At 49.7% G+C, this 13,778-nt stretch overlaps 1 protein-coding gene across 1 annotated transcript in view; it reads right to left on the bottom strand.

Annotated features, from left to right (window-relative positions):
• COL13A1 (collagen type XIII alpha 1 chain) overlaps positions 1-13,778 on the bottom strand; it is a 98,129-nt gene that overhangs the window by 25,781 nt on the left and 58,570 nt on the right. The window contains exons 18-27 of the mRNA XM_050898824.1: positions 13,445-13,471; positions 12,659-12,694; positions 11,249-11,311; positions 10,588-10,614; positions 6,640-6,684; positions 4,866-4,898; positions 4,000-4,026; positions 3,300-3,362; positions 1,179-1,232; positions 4-90 (exon numbers count right to left, since the gene is read on the bottom strand). Of these exons, the coding sequence (XP_050754781.1) occupies positions 4-90; positions 1,179-1,232; positions 3,300-3,362; positions 4,000-4,026; positions 4,866-4,898; positions 6,640-6,684; positions 10,588-10,614; positions 11,249-11,311; positions 12,659-12,694; positions 13,445-13,471 (462 nt within the window). The remainder of the gene's footprint in view (positions 1-3; positions 91-1,178; positions 1,233-3,299; positions 3,363-3,999; positions 4,027-4,865; positions 4,899-6,639; positions 6,685-10,587; positions 10,615-11,248; positions 11,312-12,658; positions 12,695-13,444; positions 13,472-13,778) is intronic.

The raw sequence follows: 13,778 nt of genomic DNA, 5'->3' as shown, positions 1-13,778 counted from the left end.
CACCTTTGGTCCAGGGGGCCCAGGCAGACCTGGAGGGCCAGGTTCTCCTTTACCTCCTGCCAGGGCATTCTCAGCATTTCCCTTCTCTCCCTGTTTGCAAGGAAGAACAAGGCATGTGTCACAGTTCAGTCTCTCCATCTCTGTAATTTCTCTTGCCAAACTGTTGGCTTAAAGAGCCAGGGCCCAAGACAAAGTCCATCAGTTGGCCTCTCGATAGCCCAGAAACATCACTGCTCCAGAGCCGCCAGCTGTCCAGGAACCAGGCCAATATAGTTCTGCCTGGGCGCTGCACCTAGAGCCCTGCCAGCAGTCACAGCTATCGTCATCCCTTTGGCTGCAGTGCTGCTGCTCAGCCCTTATTCCCCAGGGCCATATAAAGCTGCCTCTGGACAGACCTCATCCCCCGGCCTCCAGTTTGAACACAACTGTTTTCTTCTACTGTTGAAACTGAGCTGATAAAATCACCTGATGATGGCTTTTTTTCGTGTCTCCCCCTCTGGAGCTGTAGTCATCAGCCAGATAGTCAGCCCTGCATACTGCATCCTTTGCACAGAGCAGATACAAAGGCAGTAAGAGGAAAGCTTTGCTTGCACTGAGTTGCCATTACACCCTCATCCTTTCCTGAAATGGCCACTGTCATTCAGTGCACTGTCCCCTTTCCCAAAGGAAAAGCACTCTGTGGAAGTCTGACTTGAAAGGTGTGATTTCTATCCACATCTCAGAGCACAGGGAAAAAGCCACAGTTTCAGAGCTTAGCTTTAGCTGACCTGCCCTGGGTCTCTCCGAGCACAAGGCTACCCCTCCAACTCAGAGCACAGCAGTGCAGCTCCCAAAAAGCCCATCTCCTCCTCACACGTGGATCTTGGAGCAGGAGGGAGGCTGAAATGCCACGTTACATCTGAGGTCATGCTTTTAAAGGGGAACTACTGGAACACAATTCCGCGGTCATGTTCCCAGGACCACAGCCTCCCCCTTCCTCACAAAAAGGCATCCTCTGTGAGACCCCGTCACATCCCTGGCTGGGGCTGACATCCAGCTGAGCTCTGCAGAACATGCTGCTGTTCGTTGTGACAGTGACCTAAGAGTGCATGAGCTGTGCGCAGCTGGCACAGGAGCGAGGAAGGAAAGGGGATGAGAGTGACCCCCCCCAAAAAAAAAAAATTAGAAAAGATACAAACCTTCATGCCAGGGAGTCCAGGAAGCCCAGGGTCACCAGCTTGTCCCTTCTCACCCTGTTGGCAAAACAGACATGGACAGGGCTGACTCCGCAGGCTCTCCGTCCTGGAGGAACAGCCAAAGGATGAACTGCTCCTGGTTTCAAACCCTCTTTCCCTTCCCCAGGGGATTTTATTTTAGGCATAGACAAGGCATCCTCCAGCAGTACCTGCTCAGGATGGTGAACGTTTTCTCCTGTCCTTTTTACTATCTCTGCACATCATTGCCATTTCTCTCCAAAGGAAGGTGAGTGGGAAAGGGATCCAGGATCCCTCCCCGCTGTGCATCTTCCGTATCACTCTGGTCCGCTGAACCATTTTCCCTGTCAGTCCTTCAGCACAGGCTCTCCCCATTCCATATACCCAGAGAAGTTGTTGCTCAGGGCAAATTTTATTTGGAGTGCAGGACTTTCTCCGTGCCCTGACAGAGTTCAGCTTTTTTCACAGAAACTGTCCACTGCTTGAGTCCATCCCATTTTTCACACCTCCTTATTACACTATGAATTACACTGCTTTGCTTTGGCAAAGATCTCACAACCAACATTCCCACACCTCTCCTAAGGGCATTTCCTGCTCCTGTTCCCTAACTCCAAATCCCAGTCTCATCATGCTCTTAAAAAAAAAAAAGTAGTGCAGTGTCTCAGTTAGCAGCTAAGCTCCGTGACACATACTGGTCGTGAAAAGCAGTGAAAACAGGAGTGGCAAAAATGGCAAAGATGGAAGGTGATGGTCTAAAACGATGCCTGGAGAGCAAGGCCTGCAGGCTGAGCTGCGTGAGGCACCATGGAGTGTGGAGGATGCCACAGGGCAGTGAGCAATGGAGGGCATCCAGCATTCACTTGGTGAAGTGACTTTGCTTAGTTCACCATGACATCTGGATCATCTTTTGAACATTGGAGCTCAATTAGTGGTCTTTATGTCGAAGTTAAGTTCTATTCAGCCCATTCCATCCAGCTGCTAAACCCATGGTTTCCAGCTACAACGTCCTGTTCAGGAGTCTGCATTTTGCCAGGACAGAGAGTGATATCAGAGGTTTCCGTTACCATGATGAGATGTTTCAAGTGCATCATCAGAAAAAGGTGTGTTCTTACCTGCAATCCTCACACCTCCAAGACTTAACAACTTGTACAGATTACAAAGAACAATTCAAAACCTCTTTCGCCCAGCAGCTGCCTAGCTCTCTCCACAACAGCAGCACGCCAAATCAGCAAGGCTAGCAAAGAGTTCCTCTTGGTGCCATGCTGTTGCCTGCAGAGGCTGGTGCTGCACACCAGTCTCGTCAGAGCTCAAGGGCACACATCTGACATGCAGGGGACTTGCATCAATGCTCCAGGAACAGACATGCACTGGTGGCTCCGTGGAAAATAATTAACTAGCAGCAATCTTATGTTTTTTAGGCAATTCTACAGTGCAGTGACCCCTTTCTCTAAGGTAATTTGGTCTCCAGCCACCTGTAAGGCCCCCACCCAGCTTTCCTCCCCTGCCAGAGCATGCACATTGCTGCCGTAAATTAACGCTTCTCTCCCTGGAAAGAAGGAAAACATTCGCAGGACCTCATACCCAAAGAAAAGGTTTGGCCTTTGGGGTTTTTGTAAGGATATAATCTCTAATCCTGTCCCAGGCCTCTGTGAATCCCTGATTCTGCCTTGCTCTGCTTCTGGTATCCTACTTTTCATCCAAGGACTAGTTTTCAATACACATGCCCATAAGGGCTACTGAAAACATTCTGTGCTGCCTGAACAATGATGTAAAGAAGCAGATTTCTTGAGGAGCGAGGTCAGATTACTGAATCCCTGCTTAGGGTGTTATTTCTGGAGTCAAAAGATGCAGTACCATCCTCAGTCGTTCCCAGGACAAGACTACATCCCAGGCATCTCATGCTGCCCTGCCTGCCACCAGCCCCCCACCTCCTGCAAGCAGGAACACGCAAACACACTTCACCAAGGGGGACAAGAGCCAGAAAAGGACACATAATCCCCCACAAGCGCGACAACGCAACGCAAAGCAGGCTCCCGCCAGCTCCTGCTCGCAGGGGACACAGCACAGCACTGCCAGGACACCAAGCCCAAACACGCAATGTCCTACCCGCTGCCCCCTCTTCCCTGGCAAACCTGGGGGGCCCATCCTCCCTGGGACTCCAGGATCTCCCTTCATGGGGAAGAAAAGAGACAGAGAATGTGTCTGTTATATGGCTGTCGCATGCTGTAACATAACCCAGCAAGCCTCAAACGAGAGGAGCCAGCTGTTCAGAAACCAAGCCGGCTGCTTAGTGATGGAGAGTGATGGGGTATTTTTGTACCGTGCCCACCACAGGAACTCAAACCAGGTCACGCTACACTGAGACAGGGGAGACTGTGCAGGGCAGTTCATACGGCGTGTGGCAGAAGAACAGTCCCCTGCAGTAACACGGGAAGACTTCTGGTGGACGCAGGAGTACTGGGAGGCAGAAGGGGACAAGGGAAGGGGGACAGGGAACGTACTTGCTAAGCAAAGTGTGCTGTACATATTTTGTGGAATAGGGAGGAAAGGAAGAAGGCAGCTGGAGGGTATTCCCATCAACACAGACAAGAGCAGGAGGGAGGGAATCTGTTTGCAGTATGGTCCCTCTCTCACTTGGCATCACTGTATGCTACTACCATTTTGTTTACACTGGCAGGTGCCATTAGGGCCTGGATTTGGGCACTGGGAAGTACAGAGCCATTCCTCAGCTCCCTCAGCTGCTCCAGGAGGGCAAGAAAATAAACAAACCAGAAGTGCAGGCTCAGACCAAAGCCTTCGAGAGTACCTTTTCTCCTGGAGTCCCGGGCTCGCCCTGGTGAGGAAGAGACAGGAAAACAAAGTGAAAAACCGGGAGGAGAGAGTACAAATCCTCCTAGAGCTATCAGAGTGGAGGAAAGAACCTTCATCTACGGAGGCCTCAGGCTTGTAAATGAGGGCATGAGGATGCTTTAAATGCACATTAGTATTTGTGCCTGGAGCTTGTTTTATCTTCATTAGCCAGCTCCTAGGCTGCTGTAAGAAACCAGCGAGCCTCAGACAAGTGGCTTTTATAACAGTGAGTAACCACCTTCCAGTATTTCAAGAGAAGGTTTACCAGATACAAGACAGCATAAGACAAGACTCATCTGCTGGCATTAAGGAATTTGCCTACTCCTAGCTCTGCGTGCACAGGAGCAGAGCAAGGCTGCGGTTGCAGCTGGGGCTGGGGGGAGGCTGTGTTAATATGGGATTGATGTGGCATTGAGGAGGAAAACCCTCCCCACCAGCCCTGGAAATAGCTTCTTTATTTCTGTCTTTTTCCCCAGCAGCTGGAGAGAATCAGGACAACAGGTCATTGCCTCATTGCGCATCTTGGATCCCCGGGGTAACTTCTAGCCCCCTAAATCTGCACCTGGCCCTTTGCTCTGTTGCCATCCCAACACTGCGGTGGAGTATCACGAGTTCACCAACCTCTCTGCCCAGAGAGATGCAGAGGAGCAGGGGTGCTGCTGGAGACGGGTCTGGTATCCCTGCCGAAAGCAATAGCAGTTTTCATATTCCCCTTTAGTGGGAGCTGTCCGACCATTTTCCTGTGCCTTGTGCTCTCCTAACTCCAGCCCTTGCTCTTAAGCGTGCCCTACTTAAGCCATTGCAGCGTAGTATAAAACTGACCTTCATCCCTGCGGTGGCCATCCCAGGAGCGCCCTGGCAGAGAGAGGAAAGACAGGAACACCTTGTTTGAAATGAATCGGACACAAACTTTTAAAAACAAAACAGTATCAGCCAGGTGGAACTAAAAAGGCAAAATCCACATCTTTTCCTTCCCAAAACACAGAAGTAATGCTGTAACACCACACAGCACGCATCCTCCTTCCCTGTGCAGGTTGTTCACCTATGGCAGTGGCTCTGCTTTCCAGAAAGCTCCTCCAAAGGCAGACATCGTGAGCACAACCCAGTCAAGACAACCCGATTTCCACCCCCCACCCCACCCCAGTTTTAGTCCTGCAAGTGAAGCAAAGGTCGACAAGCAGAACAGCGTCAAATAACTGAGAAATGCAAAGACAGACTGAGGACCAAACACCCAGTCCAGATATATCAGCTCAAGCATCCTGACAAAGGCCAGCTCGTGCCCCAGCGCCTTGGTCTTGCTATTTCCCCTCATTCCGTTTTTATCACAGAAGACAAACCCTGCAGTAAAATGTTTTCAGGAGAGCTCTGAAGCCAGCCACCTTAGGGGGGAAAAAAAGACTTCCCAGCACTGCAATTCAGGCGTCATTCTACAGCGCAGAGCAAGCCACCGCCATGAGACCACGGAGTCCAGCCTGCCCTGCAATCCGAGACAGGTGCTTTGAAACCCCAGTAGACAGCTGCTCCCACAGGGACAGTCACATTTCCCTCGACAGCATTGATGCAAAAAGCAGGTCTTCCCTATCAACCCTTTGCTCTGAAATCTCTGTATGCCCTGTGTTAGTATCAGTTAGGTCCTGGTGAAAAGGTCCAGTTACAAAAGCAAATATGAGGGATAACAAAGGTCTAAGGAAAGGGGAGGAGGAGAAGTAGTGTTAGAAGGTGGAAAATGAGAGGGGTTGGGATGTAGCACATGAGGCAGAGAGAAGGACTGGGAGCCAAGTTCAAAGTGAAAAGAGCTTGGAAAAGTTCAAACAAGGAGGAGTGGGGAGCCAGAGAGCAGCAGGATCATACCTCTCAGCTTTCTGAAACAGAAATCAGGGACAAAGCTAAAAAACACAAGGACAGAAGATGGAGATCAGGGATTCTATGCAATAAACGGGGGGAAAAAAGCATTCCAGATCGTCTCAGGGGTCAGTAGGTTTTAGTGAATACGGGCTAGAGTCATGAAAGGGATTACGTGCAGCAAGTGGCTCGGGTTAGGCTTTCACAGTGCATTTGGGATGCCTGTTCCTCACTCTTTGGCCTTTAAATGGCAGTGAATGCAGATGATGTTATTTTCTAGTATTTATCCTAAAACTGCAGCGCACACACATGCAGGCTTGCTCACACACTGACCCTGATTCATCGCTGCATTAGTCCGGGTTCACACTTGTATAGCCCTACTGATCGCAGTGGGCTAACACACATTGCTGAAGGTTGCGGCGGTCACTTGGGACCCCCAATTTACAAAACGCCAATTCCCCAGAAACATCAGCAATTGGCTGCTCTCACTAGCGTAAAGCATTAAGATCCTGATGTTGCAAGACAGCATCGGACTGGGCATGCCATTTGCTTTGTAAAACACTTCTTCCCCCTCCATCTCCTTCATAAATTAGGCCCTATATTTTGCAATTTAGAAGCAGAAAGAATTCAGCTGAGGATAGTCATCAACTAACAGACACACACACAAATCCAGGTGATGCTTGCGCATCAGGGACAGTCGAGCAGTACGGGTGAGATCAGGCAGACAAGCGTCACTCCACTGTTTACAAGGTACCTTAGTGCCATGTCTTCCTGGCAGCCCTGGCATGCCTCTCTCCCCCTGGAAGCAGAGCAAGAAACACAGAGAAAGAGAGCAAGAGACACGAGATGAGTCCTCCCAGGGCTCTGTGAGGAGTGCCCAGGGCACAGGTGATGAGAAAGCCTCCTGGGTGAGACGGGACACAACCCATTTTCCCCACTCGACTCTCACCAAGCTGACTGCCCTAGCCAGGGCCATTTCCCATCAGTGGTACCGCTCAAGCCTGGTGTGTACAGCAGGACTGACCCTGCTGGAGTGCCACAGCAACAGTGCTGGGGACAGAGACAGTCCCTGTATCCTGCTACCACATCCCATGCCATGGTGTTCTGCAGGGCATAGGGAGTCACTCAGTCTGCAGTGACTACAGGATGAACAAACTGATCTGGAGAAACAAGAGAATCCAAGGGTTGCCTTGTACTGTTAGCCTGAATTTTATCTGGTGGTAATTGGAAAATAAAACATCTTCAGACAATCTGCGTACTGCTGTTAATTTGTTCCGGGTGTTTGGTCCTTGCTTGGAATGGCTATTCAGCAGGGATATATCTATAAGATTTTTTTAAAAGCACTTTTTGTAATTGTGGCATCCTGTGAACTGTATTTTGTGAAATACTGTCTAATACCATAATATACATGACCTAGGCAGTGTGGGCACCTCCTACCCTGTGCAGCATACTTAACTATGGTATGTTCAGCTGTAAGAAAAATAAAACAATAATTATGAATGCTTTGTACTGGAGAAGCGGTGGCCACTCTCTCTCCCTCCTTCCCAGTTGCGCTCCTTGTTTTTTTCTTAAATGAGACCAAGCAGAGAAGACCAATGCTTTCTGCTGGGAGGCACCCACACTGCTTGCAGAGGCTGCCCCCACAGAGCAGCGCTGCATGTGAAAGTAATTCACCATCCCAGAGACTTTCCTGGAAGAAACTGCCTGCCTGAAGAGCTGTTTAATTATTTAGCCCTGCAAAAGCAAAGCCACCTCAGTGAGAAGGAGCAAGGTAGCCCCTCACAGGGGGCAAGTTACAGAGCAACCACCCTATCCTGCGTTTTCTGATGACGACCTCAGCTCGCTTGCACAGCCCCCACTGGCACCAGCAGGATGACACAGGCACTAGAGCTACTCAGAGAGCAGGAGCAACAAACATGACACTGCACCATTAAAGAGTAGAAACCCCAGAGCTAAAGCCAGAGAATAAGCAGGAAAAACAACTCTTTAAACCCTTATGTATTTGAAAGCATTGTAAGACAGTAAGTACTCACTGGGCTGATCCCTTTGTGATCCCCCAGTGCCCTCTGGGCTGCACAGGGTGCCACAGCCAGGCAGCAGCAGCCCACCAAAACCAGCACCGGAATAGTGCAGCCAAGCCACAAACTGGGCAACATCACCAAAGGCAGATACAAAGTGCAGAATGCCCAGCACAGGTCCGCAGTGGGCTCCAGGAAGGCCATCAGCAGCACCTCCCAGCTCTCCTAAGCTTCATGCCGATTTAGGAAATACCTCCCCAGTCTCTCTGGAAGAGTTAGGCTACACCTCTCCCCTCCAACACAGAGGAGACCCTCACACTCTCTTCCCCTACACCTGGTGTGAGCAGCTTTATACCCACTGGGTGCCAATCATGACAGAGCATGCCCCATGCTGATCAGCTCGTTAGCAGTACTGGCTACGGGCTGCCAATTAAAAGAGAGACCTTTCCTTTTTTGCTCCTTGCTGTGAAAGGCAGATTATGAGGGGGTTATTGAGCAAGGCTGTGGGCAGCTTCTTTATTGCTCTTTCCTCAGAGCAGGAGAAAAAGCCTCATCCTAAGGACCTTTCAAAAAAAAAAAAGAAAGAAAACGGCAGTAAAGCTGAATGTGATGGCTAGGCTGGGGGGCAGTGAGTCAAATGCTGATTCAAATGACCCAGGTGATCACATTCACTGGTTGTCTAATGACCTTCACGGGACACAGATGTAGGTCTCAGTATGATCAAAGTACAAATGGTAGCCACAGAAGAAAATAGCTAAGAGAGAATCTATGTTGTGCTGCATCTGCAACTGGGTGGGGAGAGGTTATGAAATGAACAAGGGGTCTGTGTGAAACCAGCAAGCCTCTTCAGGCCTGAAATGTTCTTCACTGCCAGCAAAAGCAGTGATATGCTATGCAAAATTGGTCACTACAGCTAAACTATGAATCACAGTGTTTGTCCGGGGCTCCTCAAAACAAAGAGAAGGTAGAATCTAGCCCAGGTAATTGGATCCAAAGGTGGAAGCATTAAAAGTCTTCCAGAGTCCCAAGCAATCCTCCTAGGTGGGAGGACAACAGAAAGAAGCAGTTTCCAAAAACCAACGCACGCGCGGTCGGATATTCAGGAGCTGCTACTGGGTGATGTCTGGCTGCTGATTTAAGGGTACCTCTGCACTTCCCTTTCAATTCCTCTGAGCAAAGAAGAAAGGAAGTCGAGAGAAAAGTGATCCTGACAATAACAAATGAAAGTCTGTGTGTGAAAGAAGAGGCCGCTTTGGGAGTGGGGAGGTGCCCCTTTGGAGCTGCAGTTTAGTACCACAAAAAGTGCGGCGGGTTTCATCTCCACTCTTTATGAAGTGGGATGAATAAGGGCCCAAGTAGCGAGAGCATGTCTCCAGGGTCGCCGTGAGTCATTGCTCTCTCACACAGAACAGGGAAGGCTCTCGCCTGTGGATGACCCCGAGACATCACTGGAAGGCTTGGAGACTTCCCCTTTGCCAGAGCCCAGATGAAGGGCTGATCCGTCCTTGTACACGGGTGCGAGCACAGCAGGTGTCTGCTAGCAGTGAAACGTGGGAGTATAGGCAGGGGTGGAACACCGCTTCTCCTTCCAGCCTTTCCTCCCTCCCAGGCCACGCTCCAACTTCAGTCCTCCAGTTCAGCTTAATGGGAGAGCACCTGGCTGTTGAGACAGCAGCAAACAAACTCCTAGCCCCCAAAACACATTAGTTCTGGGTGCAATTCCACTTTCATTTACACTGGCACAAACCAGAAGCGATGCCTTTGTGCTTGATGGAATTACACTGATGTGAAGATGGACACAGGGGAACCTTTGGACTTTACATGCACCGCAGTATTTCTGAGGAGGTATTGTTTTCTTGTAGGAAGACAATCGCTGCTGTTCTGTTCAACTATTAACCCAGAGCCTGCACTCCCAAAGAACATTTCTTTAAACTCGACGTAACACATCCATGTTAAGTTCTGAAGGGGCCTTTTCTCCCTTCAAATAGCAATCCACCCAGATGGAAAAAATATAGAAAGTGCATACGCTGCACGATAAATGAGATGCATGCCACATACTAAATACTTGAAATGTATGTGTCACTGTTAATGCCTTTCAAAATATTACAGGACCAGTCTTTTCTCATGCTGTTTAAGATGTATGGCATGACACAGTATGCTCTGACTGTCATGAACACTTGCCAATGTTGTAATGTTTTAAGCGCAGTCTACATTGAGTAATATACTTTAAATATATGGGTACAGTAAATTTCAGTCAAATAGATAACATCTGGGCATAGACCATATGAGACTGTGAAAAGTGTCCAGAAACAGACAGAAAAGCCCGGTGCCAAACCTCAGCCTGAGTTGCAGAGTTTGAGTGGATTTGATGCGTCAGCTAACCAGATTTTATGAGGAAACCCCAACCTAGCCCATCAAATGGAGAGATGTAACAAATCATTAGCAAGCTTCACAGTCAGAGAAATGCCTTTGGTAAGAATAGAATTCCACCAAATGGATAAAGGCTGCTTTTATTGCCTGAGCTTGGAGTGTCTGTCTGTGGTTAATCAGAGCACAGATGTGTACTCCATTAAATACCCCACAGAGCTGCCTCAGACCCAACTTCCTCTTACAACCCATCAGCCCAAGGTGCAGTATCTCCCAGATGATTCACCGCGGTAGAAAACCATATTTCTCATGCCTACCTTTATGCCAGCGTCCCCTTTTTCACCCTGCCCAGCAAAGGAGAGAGAGAGAGAGGAAACAGAGAGAGGGACAGTGAACATAAAGAGAAATCAAGCAAGCAGTACAATCGTAACAGCGACGGCCAAAGAGAAAGTAGCCGAAAGAGGGAGTGTGCAATAAATGCAACCCCAGGCCCCCAGAGAGAACTGGCTCCTGATAATAACATGGTACCAGCCTGAACACTGGCAGCAGCCCACCCCTCCCTGGGAATGCAAGGCAGTTTACGTCACAGGAGTGGATGCAGGAGGTCGCCTGTACTAATGCTTTCCTACGTGTTTTGGGCGTAAACAAACCATCAAACCATTTCAGGGACCAGAGTATCCTCATTCTCCCAGCCTTAATGCAAAAGCCTCTAAAGGCGGGGTCAGTTTTATTCTTTAATGGGGGCCTGTGCAGGGTTGCACCCGGCCCTGGTTCAGGACAGCGGGGAATCGCTCTGGTCAAAAATTGCCCAGGCCCTTTACAGAGGAGCGAGTTTTTCTGTTTACACGGCTTACACCAGGCTCTAGAGAAGTGCCTCCAGCCCCTGACCTTCCGTATTCCTTCAGCATGTCTCTAGGCTTGTGTGCCACTTATCTGCCCTTGGGAGATGGCCCCACTGAGTCTAAGTTTAAGGGTTACCTTGGGGCCAGTAGCTCCAGGGAGGCCATGCGCACCGGGCAGGCCTGATTCACCCGCCTCACCCTGAAGAAGAGAAGAAAGAAAACAGAGGAAGAAGCAAACACAGTGAGCAGCAAGAAAAGGAGCCTGTGGGTTGCCTGAAAGGTCAGCAAAGACGTGAGAGGGATGTCCCGCACAGAGGTGCCCACCATACACCAACCTACCATTTGGGTCTCTCTGGAAGAGGAGCACCATTCGGCATCAAGAAAGATATTCCGAGTGTGAAATGTATAGATTGAAGGGAGTGGTCCCTCGATCCTGTATCATATCAGAGCTAACATCTTTGCTCAACTCTTTGCCCTCTTTTCCCTTTCCCCTGACCCACTCACCAGGGAGGATTTTCTCCCCTACTTTCATCCATTCCTTCCACCTTTCCCAGAGAAAGGTCACAACCTCGGGCTCATTCCTCCGAGGTCAGCGCAGGCTCTTTGCTTGGTGAGTAAATTAGCCAGACAAGTTGTTTCATGTAAGAGGAGCTCGTAGGAGAGGCCCTCACTGCAAGGTCGTTGCAGGGACCCCCTCACCGCTCCTGTGTGCTGAGAGCCACCCACCCAGCGCACACAGAACAGGATGGGCTCTTAATGGAAAAACCGACGGTTCACTGGAAGAAGAGGCAATAAATTGCGTCTGTCTGCAGGAGTGGGCTGTGGTCCGTGGGGGCTATAATTTCCACTTCCTGACATAACAAAAACTTCTCAGTTTATACAGAACTAATTAAAAAGCTCTCAGGTCTTGCCATTTTGCTCGCAGAGCACCCATAAAGCAACGTGGAGATAACACGGGACACAGGACTCCTGCCTGCTGGGAACATTCGCCTTCCCCTTCTCCAGCTGACATCTCTTTAGCAGTATCTCTTCATTCCCTCTCTCCCCTTTGATGTTCCTTTGTGTCTTTCCCCTCTCTCTCTTTCTGTCTCTTCATTACACCCTCTGGGTTTGACAACCCTGCTGTTAATTAGATGCTGCTGAAGACATTCGGGCATTGCCAGCTTCTGCCTTTTAACCTGGAGCAGGATTGACTCTTTCCTGCTTTATTCCAGAGAGCAAAACATAGTCAGGGATTTGGCCCTTTCCAGCCTCCTGTTCGGGTCCAGATGCACAAGAGGTGTATTTCAGCCTGGAGGTGGGTGTAGAGAGGCACACAGACGGGGAGACGTCTGTGCCATAGCTACAGGAGAGTTAGATATCTCTGGGTCCAGCCCCTCCTTACATGGGTGACAGCAGGGGATCTGTGGGCCTGTCGCAGCCCCATGTCCAGCGGGAGCAGAGCTCAGCAGAGGGCTCCAGAGGAGCCCACAGATTTGCAGCCGTGATCCCACAAGGCATCAGTGCAGCTTAATTCATTTAACGATATTGGAGCTCCCCTTCTTACCTTTCTGCCAGGGTATCCCTGAAGCCCAGGGTCTCCCTGCAAAAGGCAAAAAGACAAAAGAAAGTGAGGCTTGGCCTGAGAAGGACAAATCCCTGCCCTTTTCCTTGGGGCGATGCTGGGATGGAAGGGCATTCCATGGGGAAAATTCACCTTTTGCTCAGAATGACTCCACTGAGTTCCTGACCCTTCAGACCCGTGGGTCACTGTTACCTGCACTGGACTGAGCCCTAGCGGGAAAGGCGCAATAAGCACTGGCAGCTAGATAACTCATGCCAGCTCTGTGCCCCAGCTCTGCAGTTCCTATCCTTCGCCCTGGCTACATATCTCAAATAAAAACAAATGGAGGTGGGTGGTTGCAGCTGAAAAACAACAACAACAACAACCACCCCACCCCCCCTCGCACTTTGGCAAGTGAATAAATGGGAAACCGTGGTGGAGTTAACAATAGCATTGCAAAATCAGTTCCTGAAGCGCTGGTAAATGCTTTGAGAATGGAAGAAGCCAATAAAGCTGTGTGTGGCGAAGAATTTTGCAAGAGGGGCTGATGAGGCGTGCCTTGCTCAGTCAAGATGCAACTCAGACGTGTCGCCTGGACAAAACCCATGAGTCAGCACATGGGCTGGGCCCCAAAGGCAATACTGAGCTGGGTTAGGAATCTTTCTCAGCTATTTGATGTAACCTCCTTTCCCCCTCCTCCACCCGTCAAAATGTACACATCTCTTCTTGCCAGGAGCGTCCCCCTCTGTTCATCACCTTTCTACTTCTAAGCGAGGCGAGATGTCTCACCTTTGGTCCAGGAGGCCCAGGTAAGCCCTGCAGATAAAATCAAAACAGACACTGGAGTTGGCAAATGTAGACAACGTTACATGGACTGCAGGGTGATGGGAGATGCTCACTGCTTTGGTTTGAAATGCCCCTTTACAGAGATGATTCGCACTGGTGAGCTCAAACATCCCCAATCTATTCTTCGTGTAGATGAATACTATCTTAACCCATACACTCAAATAAATTCATGCCCGTAGTGCTCCATCCCCCCAGGCCTGGTCTCGCTGAATCTGAAGACCAAAAAGCTGCTTTGCCTTATGCATTGTGCTCCAGAATCTTTTCTGTTTCTCTGGCT

This window comes from Gymnogyps californianus, chromosome 6 (assembly GCF_018139145.2).
Source record: "Gymnogyps californianus isolate 813 chromosome 6, ASM1813914v2, whole genome shotgun sequence".
NCBI classification, from domain to species: Eukaryota; Metazoa; Chordata; class Aves; order Accipitriformes; family Cathartidae; genus Gymnogyps; species Gymnogyps californianus.
This window is presented reverse-complemented; position numbering and strand designations above follow the sequence as displayed.